This window comes from Fukomys damarensis, unplaced genomic scaffold (assembly GCF_012274545.1).
Source record: "Fukomys damarensis isolate Sample0158 unplaced genomic scaffold, DMR_v1.0_HiC HiC_scaffold_38, whole genome shotgun sequence".
In the NCBI taxonomy this organism is placed as follows: domain Eukaryota; kingdom Metazoa; phylum Chordata; class Mammalia; order Rodentia; family Bathyergidae; genus Fukomys; species Fukomys damarensis.
In genome coordinates, this window is record NW_022900950.1 from 54,336,859 (window position 1) to 54,360,758 (window position 23,900).

General features: G+C 35.5%; 1 protein-coding gene across 1 annotated transcript in view; it reads left to right on the top strand.

The window, feature by feature from the left end:
* The window catches only part of Vwa8 (von Willebrand factor A domain containing 8), a 381,153-nt gene that overhangs the window by 172,036 nt on the left and 185,217 nt on the right, over nucleotides 1-23,900 (top strand). The window contains exon 23 of the mRNA XM_010637116.1: nucleotides 8,924-9,000. Within this exon, the coding sequence (XP_010635418.1) occupies nucleotides 8,924-9,000 (77 nt within the window). The remainder of the gene's footprint in view (nucleotides 1-8,923; nucleotides 9,001-23,900) is intronic.

The following is a 23,900-nucleotide window of genomic DNA, read 5'->3' on the forward strand; positions in this document are numbered from 1 at the left end:
AAAAAAAAAAAAAGAAAAAGAAAAAAGTCAATCAGAAGTGAAGCTTTAGGGAGAAACCCAGAATGAATTGACATAATTATATGATAAAATGTAATGAAGGCTCTTAATGCAAACATTTAAAATTTCTCTTTTATGGAAAAATTGTAATATTCTATAAAAACTGTGTAGTGAACCCCTTTGTACCAAGCCATCACCTGCAACAATTAACAGAATTTTGACCATCATGTTTTATATATTTCCCAACATTTTTTGTGTCATCTTGTAACTTATTTTTTTCTTACAGATATCTCAATATTCACATAATATAGCTACAATTTAATTATTACACCTAAAAAAATAGCAGTAACCCCTTAATATAATCTGATATCCCATCTGGTTTTACTTTTCCTCATTTACCTCTGAAGTGTTTTTTATAGTTAGCTTGTTCCAGTCAGCTTCCAGATAAAGCCTGGTCATTGCATTTAGCTGATGTTACTGCCAAGTTCCTTTGAGAAAAATGTTCTCACCTGATATCTTTATCCTGAGAAGGACTGACCCATATTCATAAATATAAATATTTTGTGAGTTATACTAATATTGATTAATTTCTATTGAGGAAATATTTGTCAGAATAAGCTCAAGCCAATTTAATTTTGTAATTAATTTGCACAATGAAATTAAGCTATATCCATTTTTCCAGGTTAGAGTTAACTTTTCCTAGTTTTGTAGAATTTGATTTTTAAAATCTCTTATGCATTATGGAAATCAGTAAATAATAAATACTAGCTAAATAGGCCTCTATGAGTATTGTCATTATAAATTCTTTTATTTCTTGCCTTCTATTAATTATGTTTATTGTGATCAGACTTCATTTTTCTATGGATAGACGCTTAGCAAGTGTTTGTTGAATTATTTAAAATTGAAATACTATGCACTTTTTATTGCCCAAATTAAAGAATGTGTGAATTTTGCTAATTAATTCAACTGAGCACTGGCAGGTTGCTACAGTATAACATCAGAAATATATCATGTTGTTATGCCAGCATAATTTTCTAATATCTGTAGAGGAGCTGAACAGTTCGTCCAGAAATTTTCTTGCCTATGTTCCCAGCTGGCAGTAGCATCAGGGTGTTTGATAACCAAATACGCTGTGCTTGTAATAGCTCCAGCAGCCTGGGTGTTCTAAGGCTGCGAAGTACTGGGTTTCATCAAATACAGTGATACTCATCTTTATATTATTTTTTAAATCTCTTCCCACACTCTTTGCTTTGTGAATTTGCCTGAATTACAGTCTGGAAATTTTTCTCCTTCTGTCACATTCTCTCTGCCAATTCAGTTTGACTATCTGGTATTCTTACTGAATCGTGTTTTTCATGATTATTTTCAATTTGTATTTTGTTCTTGCAGACATATTGATCCTCCCGCACACTCATGCAGTCTTTGTCATGGCTGGTTAGTGGTACTTAATGGCTGACCATACTACCCAAAAGTATATTATTGCCGTTTATAGCCCCACAGTATTTCAAAGGGAAATTGCAGGGATATAGATCTTTCTATTCTGTGTGAAGAAGAATAATAGAGTTAAGATTTTGACAAGAAACTTTGTAAGTAAATATATTTTAGAGCCAAGCATTTAAAATAGATATATTCTCCTCTAATTTTGGGGTACTATTAATTGTCTGTATTATAGGGAACCCATTTGTGAATGTTTAGGGTTATTTACTATTCAGTTTAATAATTTTTTGATTACATAAGTGATGTATATTCATTCTGAGAACTTGGAAATTACAAAATTGCCAATGATCATATAGCCACAAACTTTCATTTTATTGTACAACAAAGAATGTTATTATAAGACAATATAAGAGATCAGTTTGTGCTCTCCCTATTCAAAAGAGCAAGCCTAGCCTCCTATGGTAGTAGAAGTTTCCATCTGAGAGTGATTAAGCAAAGATTGTAGTCCAAGTCTCCTATCTCCTGGTGTAATGTACTTTCAGGCATTTCAAGCAAAGAAATGGAGGTTTAACATTTGATGGAAAATTTAAAGTTAAAAAAAGCAATTTGACTTCATTTTCCCCCCTGGTTTACTATAATATTAATTTATTTTGTTCTTATCTATTGTAGTTGGTATTTGTTAAGAACATTCATATAGTAAATTTTCTAAAAAAAACATAAGACATTATTCAGAAAACATTTCCAAATATTACACAAGTTGAACAGACTTTGTGAAAATTACTGAAGGATTAAGGAGAACTGGAAGGAAAGCCCAAATTAATGATGCTTCAGAGAACTTAGGGAATCTTGAGCACTGACAGTTGCAGACACTCTTGGAGACTGTTTGAAAAAATTACTATAGAAAGAAAGATCTGGTTTGAACCTTTAAATTCTACACAGAAAGTTCTTAAATATTTATTTTTTTCTTCACTGAGTTTATCGGTTTATTTTAGATATGCAGTACATTTCCATTCATTATTGGGATCCTGTACCTTTACATGACAGGTCTTGGTTCTCATTTTTTCCCCTTGTCCCTGCCCTCCCTTTACCTCTCCTCCCTCCCCCTTTACAAAAACTTTATTTCCATTTCTTCATTTTCTCATATTTTTTTCCTTTATTACCTTTCTCCCACCCTTCCCACTTTCCCTACACCTTTAGCCCCTTTCTTCCTATTTCACATTGTCCATCGTATCATTAGGATCTTATGTACTGTTATAGTTTATTCACACCAGAAAACTATTTAGTATTTATACATGTGTGACTTATTTATTTCACTTAGGAGTATATCCTCAATATGTATCCATTTTCCTATGAATGAATCTAATTTCTCTTTCTTTATGGCTGAATAGTATTCCATTTTATAGAAAAACCACATCTTCTTTATCCAGTTTCCAACTGATGGGCAAATGGGCTGTTCCCAAGTTTTAGCTATTACAAACTGTGCTGTTATAAACATAGGTGCGCATATATCTCTGTGATATGATTCTTTTAATTCTTTTGGAAAGATAGCCAGCAGAGGGACGGCTGGGTTAAATGGAACCTCTAGTCCCAGCTCTTTGAGGTATCTCCATATTGATTTCCATAGTGGTTGCACCAGTCTGCACTCCCACCAACAATGGAGAAGGGTTCCTTTCTCCCCATGACCGTGCCAACATTTGTTATTGTGTGATTTCTTGATAGCAGCCATTCTTTGTGGGGTGAGGTGGAATCTCAGTGTTGTTTTCATCTGCATCTCTCGAATGACCAGTGATGTGGAACATTTTTTCATATATTTACTTGCTGCTTTTAGTTCTTTGCCTGAGAAATATCTGTTCATTTCAGATGCCCATTTTTTAATTGGGTCTTTATTTGGGGGGGCTGATTTTTTTAGTTCTTTATATATTCTAAATAATAGTCCATTGTCTGAGGAGCAGCTGGCAAAAATTTTTTCCCACATTGTAGGCTGTCTCTTAGTTCTGTTGATGGTTTCTTTTGCAGTGCAGAAGCTTTTTAATATGATGAGATCCCAGTTGTTGATTCTTTCTGCTAGTTCCTGTGTTCCTGAGGATTTGTTCATAAAATCTTTTCCTATGCCAATGTCTTCAAGAGTTCTGCCTAACTTATCTTCCAGCAAGTTTAGTGTTTCTGTTTTAATATTTAGATCTTTAATCCACTTGGATTTTAATTTAGTGCATGGTGAAAGATAAGGGTCCAGTTTTAATCTTTGGCAGGTTGAGATCCAATTTTTCCAACACTTAAATACTTATTGTAGGTGATTTTATAACCTTGGATTGCTGGTCTTTAACTACCTGATTAAACTGTCATACAGACCAGTTCAGGGAAACTACCTCCTGACTTATATTTTGCATTTTGAAATATAAAATATACCCCATTCTATTGAGTCAGAGTGAATTTGTGTTCAAAATCCCTTGTGTACAAGGATCTTGACTTTATAGTTGAATTTTCTCTCCCAAACGGGCATGTTATTACCTCCCACTCACATGGCTGGTGTGAGGTTTCAAGTGAAAATGCACTGAAAGGCACACAGCAGAGGGCTCCATAAATGTTTTTCTTGTCCTCTTTGTACAAAAGGAGTGGAACATTCCTTGAAGAGATTTCTTTAGCAAGAGCAAATGACATGATTGCCTTTTACTTTTCTTCACTTTTCCTCAAATTTTAATAATTATTTTCTGCAGGTTATACGTGAGTTACTAGTGAAAGAGACTTAAAACGGGGGATGGGGTGGGGTGATCTCACTTGCAAAGGGCAGGTCTACTTGCAGAGGCAGCTGACTTGTTGCTAGAGTACTCTGTGGGCAGAGGCAGTCAATGCTTGAGGAACCCAAAGGAGGAAAACATTCTAGAGCCGAGAGTTAAAGGAGAAAACGATTGAACAGTCAGGTTAACTAACACTACAGGGAAGTGAAGGTATCTATGAAAGCTGAAAGGATGAGTGGAAGATGACAAATGGACAGGGAACTATGTATTGTGTCTTAGTTACTTTCTCATTGAGGGAACAAAAAACCCACCTGTGATAGGATGAAAGGTTTATTTGAGCTCATAATTTGTAGAGGTTTCAATTCATAGTTGGCTGGTACCAAGGCAGGGCAGTCTGGCGCAGTGCGCAGCATCGCAAGCAGAAGGCAGCGAGTCTTCCTTCTTTTTCCCATTTTTATTCCATCTAGGCTACAAGCTTACTAGTTGGTGCCATCGACACACAGGGGAGGTCTTCCCTCTTCAGTAAGTCCATTATCCACAACCAGAACTATGCTAAAAAAATCAGTGAACTAATCCAATATCACAGATCCACAATCTGATATCACACACCCATGATTCAATCACTCCCCAAAGTCCTACTTATAACCACATAAGGCTTTGGGAGTACATCTAGATACAAGCCATAACAGTCTGTTCTAGTCAGAAGAAATGTCATGAACACAGATTTGGAAGTATGAAAGTAATTGTTATAGAGACAGCTGATAGGATCAGTATAAGTGAGATCTGGTAATAGCAAACTTCCAAGTTTATCTACTGTTGTGGGACTCTTTTACATCACCAGTCCTTCAACATTTAAATCCCAGAACAATCACTCTTAGCTCAAATCACCTCCCTAGGTTGATGGTCCTTTGTTTGCTTTCTATTTCTCTTTAGTCGTTTCTCCTACCCTATTCCCTTTTTCCCTCTTGACAGAATACAGATAGTGCTTCTTAAATTCTGTGTTTTCTTCTTATCCAGGAAGACAAGCCCAGAAGTTCTTTTTCAGTAAACGATTTTACTGCTAACCTCTCTGAGGAAACAGGATAATTAAAGTAAAAAATGTGAGAAGACTGTAAGAGTCCCCCAATCCTTCAGAATTCTTTAAGTCATGAGAGAACTTTTCTCTCACAGACACTGAAAGCCTGCTTATTTCCTGCCCTCAGTTTGAGTCCAGTCATTCCAGTCTGTGGGATTTATTTCCTATTCCCCAAAGGGTATTATGACTTCTACCTCTATGTAAATCCTTCTTTCCACTAATGTATGTGTGTGTGTGTGTGTGTGTGTGTGTGTGTGTGTGTGTGTGTGTGTGCATATTGGGTACCAGGGATATTGAACTTGGGGTCTTGCACTTGCAAGGCAGGCAGCAGAACCACTGAGCTAAATCCCCAGTCCTTCCAAACTATTTCCATGAAGAACTTAACAGGACTAAGCAGTAATGATAAAAATAAGAGCCATTCTTATTAGATAATTGTTGTTTGTTAGATTATCTTCTTTCACACATTCTTTCTCTTTTTAAAACTTTCACTCAGTAAATCTTAGCCTCTATAGATTTAATAATGATGTAAAATTTATTTCATGTTAATTTTTATTAAAGGATACAAATTGTATGTAAAGAATAAAGAAAAGATAAGTATGCATAGGAATAAAAAGAAAATATTAGCAGATGGTTTCTTAGAAGTTTCATATTGAGTGATGTTTTGTTTTCTAAATTTCCCAGGGAGAAAAATGAGTATATATAATTTTAATGGAAAATTAAGACATTTATGTATTTATTCAATTACAGTAATCCTGAGGATTTTCTGTTCTAGGCAAAAAGTATGATTTGAGGCAACAAATTGCTATAACTGTTTCATTTTGTCCAGGATATTTACAGAAATTCCTTCCTAAATTATTCTTCCAGTATTTCCTTGAAGGAACTATCAGAGCTTCTTAAAATGAAGTAGGAAGTGACCTGATGAGATCTGTGATTTAGAAAAAAATAACTAAACAAATTTTGAATTGCCCTATTGTTAGGCTGTAGGTAGGAAATCAAATCAGATCTTTCCAGGAGACCAAGAGGAGGATGAGCTGGTTGGGAGACGAGATATTGAATTGGAGAGGAAGGAGCAGATATGGTAAGCAGGCACTTAAAGTAAACATGTCCAAAATTAAACTCTCCTTTTTAAACTACACTTCCCTGTCCAAAAAATGTATTTCTTCTCCTCTAATGCAGTCCCAGTAAATGGCATGACCTACCATCCTGTGTCCCAAGATAGAAACTAATTTCTTCCTCTTCTCATCCACCATCCAGTCCATCACTGAGTCCTGTTTGTTCTTTTTCCTACACATCCTTAGAGCTATTCATTTTTCTTTAACCTTTGGAAGACCATTGTCATCCACTGCTAGATTCTTGGTGGTTTTATTTTTATGTTTTTTAAGGTGGTACTAGGGATGATCCCAGGGCTTTCACACTAGGCTATATATTCCCCAAACCCTATGTATTTATTTATTCACTTAATTACTTTCTTTTGAAGAAGGGTCTAATTAAGTCACTAAGTTCGCCAGGCAGAACTCCAACTTGCAGTCCTCCTACTATTTTACTCTCCCAGAGTACTGGAATTATAGGTGTGGTCCACCCTGCCTGGCTAGAGTTTGAATTTTTAAAGACGTTTGCAGACAGGCGGCTTTTCTTTGCTATCACTTTTTTCTCTCTGCCAGGCCATTCCATCATAGTGATTTTCCAAAACTGACAGTCTGATCCTATTACTGCTCTAATTCAGTGGCTTCTTTGTGCTTTTAGGAAGGAGTGCAAACTCTTGTTTTCCAAAGTTTTGGTCAGAGCTAGACCAACTTACCTTTCTAGCCTTGATCCTTCTTATTCCTGCTTATACTTTGGCCTGGAGAACTTTACAGTTCTTCAGATGACTGTTTCTCACAAGTCTTTCCACACACTGTTCTCTTACCTGGAACATTTCCTTCTGTCCTTCTCTGTATATTTTAGTACCTTGACATCTCAATTTAAGTATCACTGTGGTGGCCCTCCTCCAGCCTTAGGCTAAATCTTTAAGTATCTTGGTTGCCTCAGATGATGCCACTCACCATAGGCATCTGTAACATTTGCTTAATTGCTGGTGTTCCCTACTAGATTGTAAGATGTGGGCACAGCTAGGGGCTGTGGCTATTTTATTTACCATATGTCTAGCACCATTTCTCCAGCACTGTTACCTTGGGTGCTCATATAGTTGATGAATTAGATAAGGAAGGGAAGAAGAGAAGGAAGAAGAAAGAAAACAGAAAGGAAGGGAGGAAAAGGAAAGAGCGAATAGAATGAAGATTATTAAAGTTTTATAGATCCTAGTGACATTTAAATGAAATTGCAAGGGCGGGATTAGAAAAAATATGAGTAAAATGTGAAAAGTATTCTAAAATCTCTCAGCAGCATGATACATAATAGTACTACTATACTGGAATTAAAAAAGAAACAAATAGGTTTCGATGGGAGCCTAATGAGTTTGGTCTGAACATCTAGTACAGAAAGAAGTTCAATTGACAATAATAGGGGATCTCATGTGGAATTTATGAAAGAAATATGAGCCATATGTGATGACTTAGGTCATGGGAGTGGGTGAGATTCCCCAGAGAGAGAGTGTCTGGAGCAATAATACTACTGAGGTTGGATTTCTGGAGACCTTAACATTTAAAGACCTAGGATCTTATCCTGCATCTGTGGGAACTGGGAGCTCCTAAACAGTGCATTGATCAAGAGGAATTTGAAAAAGTATGGCTGATCCAACAACTTTGGAGGTGGAAAGAGAGGAGAAACTCCCTGATAGTAGCTTTTTATGACTCATTGCTTTCAGGAACTCCTTCCTATTTCTGACATTATAATGCATTTATGATGTTTGCTTTCCTCTAAGATCACTGAATTTAACAGGGTTGAAAAGATTAACAGACATTTTACTCATCTGATTTTATCTATTTAAAATTTTATGTTTATTGCAAGGTACCATTTAAAGCTTCATAGATGTTGTTATTGACATGCAAATGTGAAAGTGGATTTTCCTTCTTTGTGCTTCTGTGCTGATCTTGAGATTATTTTGGATGAAATCCATTTAGATGCTGAAAAGATTCCTAGAAAGGAAATAACACATTATTCTTGCCTTAGTGAATTTGTCAGTTTGACATTCAGCTCTAATAATCTCGACTCTTTCGTAGATGAAATAAATTGGATCATTCTCAAAATTTTTGCAGCTATTATAAGCCATAACTCAGCATAGAGTCCATTATTCACTATTCCTACTAACATGGTCACCATTTTTATTTTACTACGATTTGCATCCCTTTACTAATACTTTCCAAATTTCCTGTACATATTTATTCATTTGAAAAATATTTATTGAATGCATTATTTGTGTTGGGCACTATACTGAACTCTGAGGATATAGTGCCCAAAACAGGCATGGATCCTGACTTCCATAAGTACTCATTTATCTGATTTAAATTTCTATCTTGATGCTTTAGAATACTTTTCTTTATAAGATAATTGAGTATATAATATGGATACCAGTAATAATAACTATTTATCTGTTGAGCTTCTGCTACTTCTAGCAGTACCATTTAACTAAAATAGTACAACTTTGAGAAAGTAGGTTTCAGTAAAAGATTCTTCTGATTTGGCAGAAATTTATCTCCAAACAAAAGTCTGTTTTTGTTTAATGCTGTCTGTGTAATTACAGGGTGTAGGAAAAAACAAGATTGTTGACAGATTCCTTCACCTGCTGAACAGACCCCGAGAATATATCCAACTGCACAGGTGAGAGTATGAGACCCACCACTCTTAATGTGTGATTTAATTATTCACCTTTCTCCTAATACAATTTAAATATTCTTTCTCAAAGGCTCTCTCTCTTTTTTTTTTTTTTTCCTTTTGGTACTGGGAATCGAACTCAGGACCTTGTGCTTGTGAGGCAGGCACAATGCCACTGAGCTAAATCCCCGGCCCTTTAGGGTTCGTTTTTAAAACCAGTTTCATTTCTGTTCCAACTGCTCTTATCTGTCTTCTCCTTAAAAGGTAATAAGACTATGCAGAGTTTATTTTTAAAGTGAGTAATAACTTTTTAAATATGAATTAATAGATATTTTGTGGACAGAGAGTGATGAACCTTATATTCTAGGAGCAGATCTCATCAACATTGAGACACTTGACTTAGAAGAAAATATGTGGCATTTAAGCCTGTTCTGACAAGAAGCTAAAATAGCAACAAACTATATGGATCTCAGGTGCAAGAGAAGAAGTATGGAAAACTATGTTATCAGTGCCTCTTCACCTTCCTTGAAACACTGTGGATTATCCACTTTTGTGTGGTCAGAATGGTGGTTCAGGAAGAACTTTCAAAAAGTTTTTCAAATGAATTTTCTCAAAATAAACCATTTTTAGCTTTATCCATGAACCTGTTCCATATTTTTAAAAATGAAATCTAAAAGTTTTGAAAATGAAATCTGATCCACTAGACTTTAAAAATGAAGTGGAAAGAGGGTAGAGGGACAGAGACAGCAGGCTGTCAAGAAATGTACCAGGTATTTAGCAATTTAAAACTAACTTAACTTATTGTTTTATCCTTAAAAATTAAAAACAAATATTGTGCAGTAGAAAGAGCATTGGATTAAATTATAAGAATAACCTTCTGGTTTGGGTTGCTTTGTTAAATTATAAGTTTTTGAGAGAGAATTGTAGGAGAATATAGGGCAGTTAGTGCATCAAAAAGGAAAGTTGAGATATGGTTGAAATCTTCTTCTTGGGATTTATAATCCTGCTAACAGAGTAGCAGTATCAAATTAGTCCTACCCTAGTAAAGATGTATAAAATTGGACAAAATTCCAAACACTAGGAAAGGAATAACCATCAGGGATCTGTAGACTCAAAAACTACCAGAGCTCCTACGTGGTTGAGAACCTTCATTAAACACTTCTAGTATTCAGAAGATAATCCCATAAAGTTTATGCTTTAGAAAGTTACTGTATCCCTATAGTAAAAGCTACTCTATACTCATGTTTAAAAAGTTTAATAATAAGCCTTGAATAAACAGTGATGTTTGTTATTTACATTACTTCACAAGTTTTTTTCTTGTACCAATGACTTTAAAAGTGAAATCAATTGATTTGGGGGCAGGCAGGAAGGAATATGCTGACAAACTCAAGGTGCTTCAAATATAAATTAACTGCTACCTGAACAAAACTCAACACTCAACTAAGGGAGACTGAAGAGTCCCAGCAGTCAACACCACCATTAGTAATGGCAAACCTTCAACCGAAAATTACTAGACATATGAGAAAGCAGGAAAAGTGATTAGTAGAAATAGACTCAAAAGTGAAAATGATGGAATCAGCAGGCAAAGACTATAGAACATTTGCCATTAAATCTGTATATTCAAGAATTTAAAGGGGGGAAATGAACATGATGAGGGAATATTAGAAACTCTCAGTACCAATGACAACCCTAAACAAAGTAGATTCATATAGGAACAACTGAAGTCTCAAGAAAGAGATAGAGAGAGAGAGAGAGAGAGAGAGAGAGAGAGAGGGAGAGAGAGAAAGAGAAAGAGAAAGAGAGAGAGAGAGAGAGCAACATTTAAAGAAATATCGTGGGAATGTTCCAAAATTTGATGAAAAACATAAAAGTCACCAATCTGGAAAGTTCTTTACCACTGAGCTGTATCACCATCCCTCTTTTTTTTTTTTTTTTTTTTTTTTTGAGACAAGTTCTCACTAAGTTTTCTAGTCTTGCCTTGAACTTTCCATCCTCCTGCCTCAGCCCCTGAGTGGCTGGAATTACAGGAATATGCCACCACACCCTTCTGAAGCTGACTATTTTTCAGTATTTTCGGGGGTATTAGTTTTTTTTTACTTCTGGGTAAAAGGACCAGGTGGTTCATTTATATCTTTTGCTCTATGTTTGAATATCTTTGATGAATCAATAACAAGATGATATTCACGGTGCTTTTAAAAGTTTAGAGAATTAAAGATAGCATGCCTTACTTCACTTAGGATGCCTTTAATGATAACCTTTTGTCCTGAAATAAGAAATGGTTCATAAAATAGTAGAGAGTCACATGCTGCTAATTTATATTCTGTGGCAATTTCAACATTGGCTGGATAAATACATAAAATATTTTCTATGAAAATGTTTCAAATTCAAAATGTAAAAAAAGTTTCAAAGTCATTTATTTATAATTTATAGCACCTTTTGCTATATTATTGATGATAATATTATAAATAAAATCATCTATTCATTTTAATAGGACCCCTAGATATTAGTTAATTTTTTATGTAAAGTTGGAAGTAAAAAGACTCACTATAAGATATGTAACACTAAAGAATTACTGACATTCCCACTAATTTCAATTTTGGGAATTTTTCTTTATTGTTTACAGCTGTAGGGCTAAGTTCACAGTAACATTTACACTAATAAAATTGATTTAAGAAAAATACATGTTTAAGAGACCTAAATATAGCAGTTTATTTTATTTTATTTTTTAAGTAGCAGTTTAAAACAAAATATGAGGACTTCTTGATCTAATAAAGATTTTAGTTTGTTTAATGGATTCCCTCTAATGGATTTGTGATGTTACCATCTAAATGATTAGTTCCTAGGAGCCAGGGATTTAATTCAGTGGTGCTGCCACCTGCCTCGCAAGCACAAGGTCCCAAGTTCGATCCCTGGTACCACATAAATAAAATAAATAAATAAATAGTCACTATTTAGTTTATGAATGTTAGTTGAGCAAGATTAATTACAGGAGCCATTTTGAAATATAATCTTGATAAATAAAACTGTCATCAAACATATACAAATAAAACAGATAGTCAAGATACCCTTATGTATGGTCACCCTTTGTTTTGATGTTCAGATTTCATAAAGTGAACAAGCTGAGAATTTTGTGTATTTAGTTAAAATCAAAAGTATGTCTTAGGAATGTGATTTAAGTAATTTAAAAGATTAATGAATGTGATTATTTTTTATGGCATTCATTCCAAACAGAAGAAACTGTACATCTCCTATGTACTTCTTTTTCTACAATGTTATGTTAATTTGACAGGAAAGGATACGTGCATATTTAACTCCCGTAGCTGTAATTCCTCCTTGAGTAGAAGTACACTTCTATATTAAAATCAGAACTATTTTATGACTTTGTATTACCAGATTTTAAAGATTAATTTTCTATCCTTCAGATAAGAAGATGCCAGCACAGGTCCAAGCATTAACATAATCTCTGTTCTTGACTATTTTTCTAATAGAAATACCCCTGGGACTCTAGAGGTCCCAGTTCTCCCCTTACAGCCCCAGCTTTCTCTTCTAATAGGATTTTCATCGTAAATACCTAACTTATTCCAGACTGAACCATTCTGTGTCCTACTCATAACATTTGAACTTGAATTTGTGCTTGTTTTTATTGCTTTATCTAAAGTGTACCCCATTTGTTTCCTAATCCTTCAAAGTTAGATTTTTTTTTTTTTTTTTTTTTTTTTTTTCAGATCAAACTTGGGCCCTTGTACTTGCGAGGCAGGCAACAGAACCACTGAGCTAAATTCCCAGCCCAGTTTGATTTGTTATACCTTCTTCATAGAACTGCTGCTGATATTATGTTCTGAGAATAACTGTTCCCTCCTCTGAATCTCCCTAGGATTATTTATTTATTTATTTATTTATTTGGTTTGGGTTTTTTTTTTTTTTTTTTTTTGAGACAGGGTCTCACTATGTAGTCGAGACTGACCTGGAATTCACTATGTAGCCCAGGCTGGTCTCAAACTCACAGCAGTCCTCCTGCTTCAGCCTCCTGAGTGCTGGGATTATAGGCATGTGCCACACCAGGCCTACATTTTTTTAGTCAATTTTATTGGTACATTTAAGGTGTACAATATAGTCACATTCATCAATGGAAATTTGCACCTTTACATAATCCATCTTGGTTCTTATTTATTCCCCATTCCCTTGCACTCTCTTCAATGCCTCCTCCCTCCCTAGCTACAAAGACTTTGTTTACATTTTTTCTTCTCATTTTAATTCTGTTCCCCTCTTTCTTTTCCCCCATTCCCACTTCCTCTTTCCCTTTGCACCTTTTCTTCCTATTTCTCATTATCTATTATACCTTTTAGTCCTTATTTACACTTTCAGTTTTTTACTCATGTGTGTCCTGTTTATTTCACTTAAGAGTATTGCCTCAGTGTGCATCCATTTAGCTATAAATGTCTCTAGTTTCTCATTTTTATGGCTGAGTAGTACTCCATTTTATTTTTTAAAAAAACACACTTTATCCAGTCTCCTATTTTTGGTAAACTGGGCTGCTTCCAAGTTCTAGCTATCATGAATTGTGCTGCTATGAACATGGGTGCACATATATCACTGTGGTATGATTCCTTTAATTCTTTAGGGAAGATATGCAGCAGGGGGATAGCTGTGTCAAATGGGACCTCAATCTTCTTACGATTAAATTTGTATGGTTGTAATAGAACACTGGTTCTAGAGATTAAATCCCTCATTCATTAACTTTTGTGTTCTCTTGATTCCTTGAGTCCTAATTCCCTTATCTGTCAAACTGAAATAATTTCTTGCAGGGTGTTTGTGAAGATTAATTGAGGGAATGTGTGCAATAACAGTCAGGCATTTCTAGGTACCCATTTAGGCATAGTAGTAAGTGTTTTTCTTACCACATATCTTACTTTCTTATTTAACTCTGATTTGCATTATACAGACAAGAGAATCTCTAATCCAAAAATCCAAAATTCAAAGTGCTCTAAAATCTGGAATTTTTTAATTCTAACATGATGCTCAAAAAATTTCATATTTTATAGCACTTCAGATTTTGGATTTTTGGATTAGGGATGTTCAGCTGGTAAAGCCTATGAAAATATTTCAAAATCCAGAACACTTCTTATCCCAAGCACTTTGGATAAGGTATACTAAGCCTATAATGATTTCTTTTTTTTTTCCATTAAGTTTGTTGGTTACATTTTAGGTATACAATGCAGTTACATTCATCTTTGGGATCTTTTACCTTTACATGATGTATCTTGGTTCTTATTTTTTCCCCATACCCCTTCCCTCCCTTCCCGTTCCACCCCTCCCTATTTACAAAGACTTTGTTTCCATTTTTTCCTTTTCTTGTATTTTTTATTTTCCCTTCTTTTCTTTCCCCTACTGTAATGACTTCTTTTCTTTTTTTTTTTATATGAAGTATTTTCTTTATTAGTGTGAAAGTAATATGGAATCATGTCTATTTTTAATTTTTGGTATTTGTCATTTGATTTTATGTCATTAAACTTTTTCCACCTAAAGAGGAAAGCTTTCATTTATTCATTTATTTCTTCCTCATTGAGTTTATTGGTACATTTTAGGTATACAGTACAGTTACATTCATTACTGGGATCTTGTACCTTTACATGACAGGTCTTGGTTCTCATTTTTCCCCCTTGTCCCTGCCCTCCCTTCACCCCTCCTCCCTCCCCCTTTACAAACACTTCATTTCCATTTTTTCAATAAGGGAAAAGAAAAAAATATGAGAACATGAAAAAAATGCCCTACTCTAATGATTTGTAATATCTCATTTCTGTCTGCTTCCCTTCTCCTAATCATTTCTCCCCAACTAAACAAGAAACTTTTTGAGGGACGAGGTCTGTTTTCATTCATGTAATGTGTAAATTTTTCCAATTTGCCAGGTACTGTTGATATATAGATAATGGTATTATATTAACCCAGATGTACTTGCTTTCTTGTAAGTGATGAAAAAACATTAGTATGTATAGCACAGTTATTGTTTGCAAGATGTGAAAAAGGCATGTGCAAGGGCCATAGGAGCCTAGAGAAGAATCAACCCTCTGACTACATGGCTGGATGCAGTAGAAGGTATCTGGAGAAGGTGGTATTTAAACTGAGTCCTAAGGGGTAAATAGAAGTTCTCTAAATAAAGATCAGAGAAAGGAGCATCATAGTCATGGAAAACAGACAATATAAAAGCCAGGAAATGAGAGACAGCTTCATGTAGCTTTGGTGCATTTGTATAAATTCAAGAGTTAATAGCAAGAGGAAGACATGGGCTTATAGGAGCTTCATAGGTCCTGCCAAGGGTGGAGTGAAACCTGAGTGCAGTGTGGAGTTAAAATAGTAAAGATAATTTTGGTCATAACCTGGTGGGTTGATTCGAGTCAGATGGGACTTGAAGGAAGAGGTGATTTCAGGAATCCAGATAAAAGCATTGGGGTTAAACAAAAATATTGGTGATGAGAAGGAAAATGAGGGACATACTGAAATAGCATAAATGACTGGTTTTAGAATCCTTCATAATAATACATGGGGAGGGGTAAGTAATTACCTCATGCATGATGTCAGTAATCATGAAGATTTTTGCCTGGTTCACAGTGGGTACTAGTGTTTGTCGAAATGACTTGATCTGAGCTAATTTCATTAGGGATCTTCCAACTTAAGCTTCCTTGTGATCCTTATCTAGAGGCCCTGAAAGCTACTTCTAAATTGAGTGAAGTCCCCTATCTACATATGTATTTGACCTGTGTCTATGTTATATAAATGTCCCAGCCATCTGAGATAGTTAAAATATTGCATTGTAGATGATTATTGTTAAAACATTAGCTTTTCTTCTATCATATTTTCATAGCTGTTTCTTTGTGAAAACAAATGAAATAAAATACAGTGGACCCTTGATTTAGGAACTTAATTCATTTGCAAGGTCTGGTTATAAGTCAAGTTGGTCAGTTGAAGGTTCAGGTTCCTCTACACAGCCTTCAAAGTCGCTCTCCTGTGTACAGGCAGATCTCAGTGTCCTTAGAGAGACATTGTTGCAGGATTTTACAATTAACTCCACACAGGAAAGGATGTTGTAATGTTCCTTCCAGAATTCTTTCAGGGTCCAGTCTGTATCCGAGACCATCTGGAAGCACAAGCGGCTCACACTCGGGTCATAACTGAAGACTTGGTCATAGTTAAAACTAAGATTCTGGTTGTAACCTAAGTTATTTATAGGTTAGGCCAATCGTAACTAGGGGATCTACTGTATGTAGCAAATTAAGCGCAAATCTCTGCTACTGACCTGCTTAAAATCACATATGCTGGAGTGAATGATAAGATGCTTTCCAAAGCACAGCATAATCAATATCCAAGGCTTTCCTCAGGCTGATGAAAATTGAATGTGACAGTGTAAATTTTGAAGTTCACAAAATCCCAGTAAGCATGTAGAAAATACAAAAAGACAATGCTATTTTGAATTATCATGGAAAAAAAGGATGATTGAGCCATCCCGACATCCTTAGCCCTGATTGCAGCAGTAGAGAGCTGGGTCACTTCAGATGGCAGCTGCTGCATAGAGGCTTCTGCCTCACCCATCATGAATTTGAAAAAGCTATTTTAAAAATATGTTTATCAGCACTTGGACAATGGTTCACTAAGAATACAAATTATTCCACTGCTTCATGTGGATCTTTAGGTCTATAATACTTTATAATACTTTTTTTTTTAACTCTTCTCTAGTAGACTGTCATATCCATTTAAATTCTTCTGTTATTTTTGTTTCTTTTATAAACGTTCACATAGTAGCTACTGTGTACTGAGCACTGTCCTAAGCTGTTTTCAGATTGGAAGTTATTACTGTTACTACAGGTCTTTGAGAGTCATACTATCACTATCTGTGTTTTGCAGATGAGGCCACTGAGGCCCAGAGATGTTAAGCAACTTGGGTGGGTTTTAGCTGGCTTCATATATTCTGGGTTTAATCCTGTGATGTAACCAGTACATCATGCTGCTGCTTGACTTTATTGTGTTCAGTTAAATAGTAGCTCAGTGAGAATATTAAGTACCTCACTACAGTGCTACCCATATGATGGGATTATTGGTCAAGCAGTTCTTACTATTCCTCAGTCTATGTGTAATAGCTTGATTTGTTAAATTCTAGAAAGATGTTCTTAATCCTTACTTAGCTTGACCCTAAATCCTTTTCTGCACTTTTTGCATACTTTTTCCATTTTTAGTCAGTAGTCATATCCTTCTTAAATTGCAACTTCTGTTTTCTTGACCATTTCTCCAGATTATTAAACTTACATTGAGTCTCAATCATACCTTTCTCTGAGATGTGTCATCAGCAAATTTAACAGCGCTGCTTTCTGTTCTGTTCAGGCAATTAAAAAAGAACTTGAGTCAAATAACATGCTGTTCCTCCCCAGTGGACACTGATTCAGTGGTATCCTTTGTTTCAGTGCAGCTACCAAAGAGTTGCATGATTCTGGCTTGTAATTTGTGGATTGCAGAGGGTGATGAGTCAGAGCTGCAGACAGACTCCTGAAACTGGAGACACAGCAAGTGGCATGCTCTAGGCTGTTTTGGGAAAGAAGGCTGGAATCAGTGAGGAGTCTGTGGGATTGTCTTTGATTATTATTTTCTAAATCACAACTTCAAGAATCTTGAGAAGCACTGATACACTGAGTTTTCCTCTGTTTTGTTATGCGCTTTGCCATTAGAGCACAACTTCATTCAAGTGTTTTTGTGCCTTTTTAGTTTGAGACAAACTTTAGAAATCCAACAAAATGTAAATACAAATATATAATACAGACCCAAATTTATTACCCATATTTAACAACTGTTATATTTTCCAAATTTGGTTCTCTTTTTACAGAAATAAAACAACTATAGTTATAACCAATATTTCATTTAATTACCCTCTCTGATCTCATCCCTTCTTCTTCAAGCTAATCCTGTTGTATATTTAGTTTATAAATTCCAGTCCTTTCTACTCATAAACAAACTTTTATTAATAAAAGTATTATTTTATAATGATTCCTATTATAAAGTCAGTGATATTCTGATGAAAGGTAGAATTAAACATTTTATCAGACCTCCCAATTTTAAAGACCTGATTCAAAAATGGGCATCTGAAATGAACAGACATTCTCAAACAAAGAAGTAGAAATAGCAAATCAACATATGAAAAAATGTTCAACATCACTGGTCATTCTAGAAATGCAAATGAAAACAACGCCAAGATTCCACTTCACCCAAGAAAGAGTAGCTCCTATCAGAAAATCAACCAATAACAAATGCTGGCAGGGTTGTGGGGAAAGAGGAGCCTTGCTCCACTGCTGGTGAATGTAGACTGGTACAACCAATGTGGAAAGCAGTATGGAGATACCTCAAAGAACAAGGATTGGAAGTCCCATTTGACTCAGCTGTTCCCCTGCTGGGTATCTTCCCCAAAGAATTAAAAGAATCATACCATAGCAATATGTGTGCACCCATGTTCATAGCAGCACAGTTTGTAATAGCTAAAACATGGAACCAGCCCAGTTACCCATCAACAGGAGATTGGATAAAGAAAATGTGAATTTTAAAAAACTAAAATGGAATACTACTCATAAAAAGTAAGAAACTAGAGACATTTATAGCTAAATGGATGCACATTGAGACCATACTCTCACATGATATAAATAGGACACACATGTAAATACCAAGTAGTTTTTCTAGGGTGAGAAGCTGAAAGTGTAAATAAGGACTTAAAGCTATAATAGATAATGTAAAATAGGAAAAAAAGGGACAAAGAGGAAGGGGAAATGGGAGGGGTAGGAGAAAGGGAAGAAGGGAGTAGAATTAATATGAGAAAATGAAAAGTAATGGAAACAAAGTCTTTGTAGCTAGGGAGGGAGGGAGGGATTGAAGGGATGGGAGGAGAATGTGGAAAAAATAAGAACCAAGGTTGATTATGTAAAGGTACAAATTTCCAACAATGAATATCATTATATTATATACATTAAATGTATCAGTAAAATTAATTTTAAAAATTTTATCCTCGAGCCAAGGATGGTGACACATACCTGTAATTCCAGTACTCTGGGAGGCAGGAGGATTGCATATTTAAGCCCAGACTCAGCAATTTAGTGACTTAGTAAGATCCTATCTCAAATAAAAAATAAAAGTAAAAGAGCAGGGGATTTAGCTCAGTGGTTCTGGCACCTGCTTCGCAAATGCAAGGACCCGAGTTTAATCCCCAGTACCAATAAATAAATAACTCAATTAATTAATGTAAAAATGAGCTAGAGATGTAGCTCAGCATAAAGACCTTGGGTTCATTCTACAGTAGCAAAAAACTAGTTATTTTTAAAATAAAAAATAAGTAAAATTGATATTAGAGTTGGTCCAGTCTCAAATCTTCCGAACACACTTAACATCTTGTCTTAACCACTTAAACCTGCTCCGCTCATGTGACCTTTTCCAGCCAGTACCAGCTACAGGTTCATTCTGGTTTCCTGAGGTCAGCATGTAAAGTGTGGAGTACCTTGGACCAGTATCTGATAACTCTCAAATGTCTTCTTACTTACTTAGATTTAGAAAGTTTTTGTACAGCTTATGAGTGCTATTCCTTATAAGTAAAGCAGATTTTGTGGTAGCCATGTTCTTCAGGTTGTGACAGTGACAAAATGAGCAGAAGGCTTGAGGTGCTTTAATCCAGCCAATAGATTGTTTTGTTCATGGGATTACTCAGTTCACATCTCTGTTAAGAAATTTCTATTAACTGAGATGTAGCTTTAATGTTTTGTGTGAAATGAATTAAGAACATTGCTTTAAAAAAATCTAAGAATTATTTCTACATTAAACTATAGTCATTCATTCAACCAGTCAACACACATCTCAGATTGAGTTTTCATGAAGCACTGCCAGAGAGGAGAATGCTTGAGCAAGTGATTTTAGAAGGTGAGCTTTTAAGTGAAACCTGTAGGGAGCTGAAGAAATCGGGATGAAGATTGGGCATAAAAGGGGGCTATGGCCAAAGTCCCACTTCAGCCTACTCTAGGGAGCTCTGTGGTATGATAGTTCTACTTTGTATCCCACATGGACCAAGAAGGCCAACGTTTTTTGCTCCTTTTAGTATGTGACTGGTTATGGTCTAGCCACTGAGAGGGAAGGAAAGGCGTACCTGAAATTTGCCAGGCATTTCTAGGGCAAGTAACTCCCATTGGTACATGGAAATTCTCTGGAGGAAAGTTTAGTTGTGAGCTTTCGGAGTCAGTTCTATAGCAGCTGGAGGACAGGTATATATATTTTTTTAATTTTATTGAGTTTATTGGTACATTTTAGGGATACAGTACAGTTACATTCATTGTTGGGATCATGTACCTCTACATGGCAAGTCTTGATTCTCATTTTTTCCCCTTACCTCTGCCCTCCCTTCACCCCCTCCTCCCCTCCCCATCTACAAACACTTTATTTTCATCTTTTCATTCTCTCACATTTTTTTCTTTTCCCTTTTTGTTCTTCCCCTACGCACCACACCTTCCCTACACCTTTAGCTCCTTTCTTCAAATTTCTAAATGTCAGTAATCTTATTAGAATCTTATGCATTGTTGCAGAATCTTCACACCAGGGAAACTATTTGGTATTTACACATGTGTGACTTATTTATTTCACTTAGGAGTATATCTTCAATATGTATCCATTCATAGGACAGGTATATTTGATGGTAAAGAAGATCTTAAAACACTACGGCGTCTGTTACAGTGAACCTTTACTGAGCTCCTATTACATCCCCAGCACTATTCTAGACCTTGAGAAAACAGGGATGAACTGAATAGAAAAAGGTTACTACTATCAGGAAGCTTTCCTTCTAAGTGATGAGAAGATATACAATAAACAAATGATTTAGTAAACAGGCAAATAGAATGCTAAAATGTAAATGAAAATGATGTCTAAAATTTTACTATGACAGGGAGTAGGTGGGAGACTAATCGATGAGTAGATTCGAACACTGATCAGTTTTGGCAGGAATCACTATTTTCAAAATTGTAGCAGGATCTATAGCAAGACATTCTGGCATTTCAGCAAGTTTGTCTATTCTAGAGACTCAGCATGTGCGTTGACCCAATATGGGATGGCTCTGTACTAGAAGTAATAGCATTACTAGAAGTAATGCCTTCAGATCACAGGCTAGAGGGTTGTGAGAACTTGGGCTGGTGACCATTTAGAATTGGAGTATAGCCAAAAAGGATATAAAGGATATTCATGGCTGCATAATGTACGATGTACAGCTCTCACAGTCTGAATTCAAGTCCACCTGGAAAATTCCTACTTTTTCTTGAAAATGTAAATCAAAGTCTTTTCTTGTGGGAAAAATTCTTGAACCTCTCCTTTTCCTTCTCATTCACAAGCAAATGTTTTTTTCTTTGTGCCACCATTAGCACACAGTGTTTTTACAAGTGGGGACTAAAGAAAACTTTCTGTGTTTAATAAATGAGATGGAAGGCTGCATGTTGAGCTCCAAGGAGTATAGTCAGTATTCTACTTCTTCCCTTTGGATCTATGTATCTGTCTTTGTGAGCTGTTTTCCAGCTATTGAAATAAACTGAATTTAGGGCTATGCCTTAAATCATACAAATAATAAAACTGTAGCAATCACGGTGCTAAGCCCATTAATTTTTAATGAGAACAGAAAGTTTTTTATTATTAACAAATAAATACTAGGAGTATTTTTAAGGTATTGTTTTTCAGTTTGAGTTCATTGTTCATTGTTTGCATCTATTTTTGCATGTTTTAGTATTTATCTCTTCCAAAAGAACTTATTGAGACTGAGTTTAAGGCCAGTGACCTAGAACAGGTTCTGCTAATGAACCTATCACTCATTATCAGAATTCCATGTTCCCATCCCTGTCTTGTCTACTGGACAGAGAGCTTTCCTTAAGGGGAGGGATAGGACTTCAGCTATCTACCTCCAGTGTGATGTGTGGAGTGTGGGCATTGTTCCATAAACGTTTGTTAAGTAGAGGTATAAATGCTATGTCTCATCCATTTATCAAATCCTCCTTCTGAAGTGGATAGATGGCCCTCCAATGGCTTCACCATTTCCATGAAATGAAAGTCAAACTCTAGTATGGAATTTATTTTTTAAACAATAGCTTTATTGAACTAAAACTTGTATACCACACAATTCACAAACTTAAAGTGTAAGATTCAGTAGATTTTAGCACATTGACAAAGTTCTATAGTTGTGACTATAGAATGATTAAATCATTTTCCTTATCCCAAAATAAAACACTCCACCCACTAGCTATCATCTCCCAGTCCCTCCCTCTAAATCCAGGCAACTACTGAGCTACTCTTTATCTTTTTAGATTTCCCCATTCTGAGAAATTTTTTTCTAGCATGAAATTTGGAAGTCTGTCCACTCTTAAATCTTAACCTGCAGTAACTCAGTCTGGCCGTAGAGCATATGATTAGAGTAGCTGAAATGCATCCATTTCAGCAAGCATTATTGAATACCTGCTGTATGCTGCTTACTTTTCTGAGTGTGAATAAATTGTAAGTGAACAAAAGCACTAGTACAGCCTTCATGTTTATACTCCAGTTGCTGGTAGGAGAAGAGGAAAATGAGATAATTAAAGTGTTCACTATGAAAGATAGCAGTAAGTGTTTTGCAAAAAAATAAAGCAGAGAAAGGAGAGCCAGAGCAGGGTAATTTAGCCTAATTATCCAACTTTTCTCTCCCAGCAAAACTATTCTAGACATTTGCATAATTAGGTGTTCCTTAAAACCTCTATTTCATCTTCAAACTTCTCCCCATGTAGCATTTCATTTATCTAGAAACACCTTCTACCCATCCCTGCTAGTTAAAAGTCAGATTTTTATCATTAAGACCCTGTCCTCTTCCATCAGAATTAATCACCTTCTACTCTGAGTCCCCTTGGAACTTTGGCTTAATTATAGTTCTTTTTATTTTTGTATTATTGCATGTTTGTGGTACATCATGAATGCATTCATTGTGGGCAGTTGTACACATACATAACACATCTCATTTCTTTTTGCATCATCCTCCTTCTCTCCCTCCTCCATCATTTTGTCTCCTTCCCATTTGTCAAAGGTGTATCTACCAATTTTCTATACTGTTACAGTTCTTATCACTTCCGTCATCATTACAGTTACTTTATATCTATTTCCCTGTCATGTGTACTTCCTGAGAGCAGGGTCTCTGAGTTATTCGCATACAATGGTACCTCAGTCCACAAACTTAATTCTTTCCACAATTCTGGGCACAAATGAATTGGATGAAACTGAATCACGTTCAGCAGTTATGTTCAATTTGACCTTATAGGGAAATTTGGTTTGGTTCTCATCCAATTTAGTTTGCCACCAGAATCACAGAAAGAATTAAGTTTGTGAATTGAGACACCACTGCATAACCCTTTATGCCTAATAATCTGCTTCATATATTAGAAGAACATGTTTAATATTTATTTAATACATTCATGCGTTCATTCATTCTTTGACCAAACATTTATTACATGCCTACAAGGTGAAGTGCATGGTGATAGGACTAGGTGAAAAAGATGTTATACCCTATCTATAGATGCTATTCCTTGTGAGAGAGACAAACATACAAACAGCTAAAAACTATCTTTAAGTGTAGAGTCCTTTCCATAGACCATTAGTTTAATTATAAAGATAGAGGTGAGAAGTAGCGTGCTTCAAAGAGGAAACAACATTGAACTCAGCATTTAAAGACCAGACCTTAACAGCTGTTCAGATGAGAGAGAGAAACTGAAGAAAAGAGAAAAGATGCACATAGTGCTTAAGAAACTTCTAGTAACTTAGTCTAGTCTTAGAAAATATGATCAAAGGAGATTAAATATACCCATTTCTGCAAAAAATATTGAATGCCTGCTGCATGCTGGTTG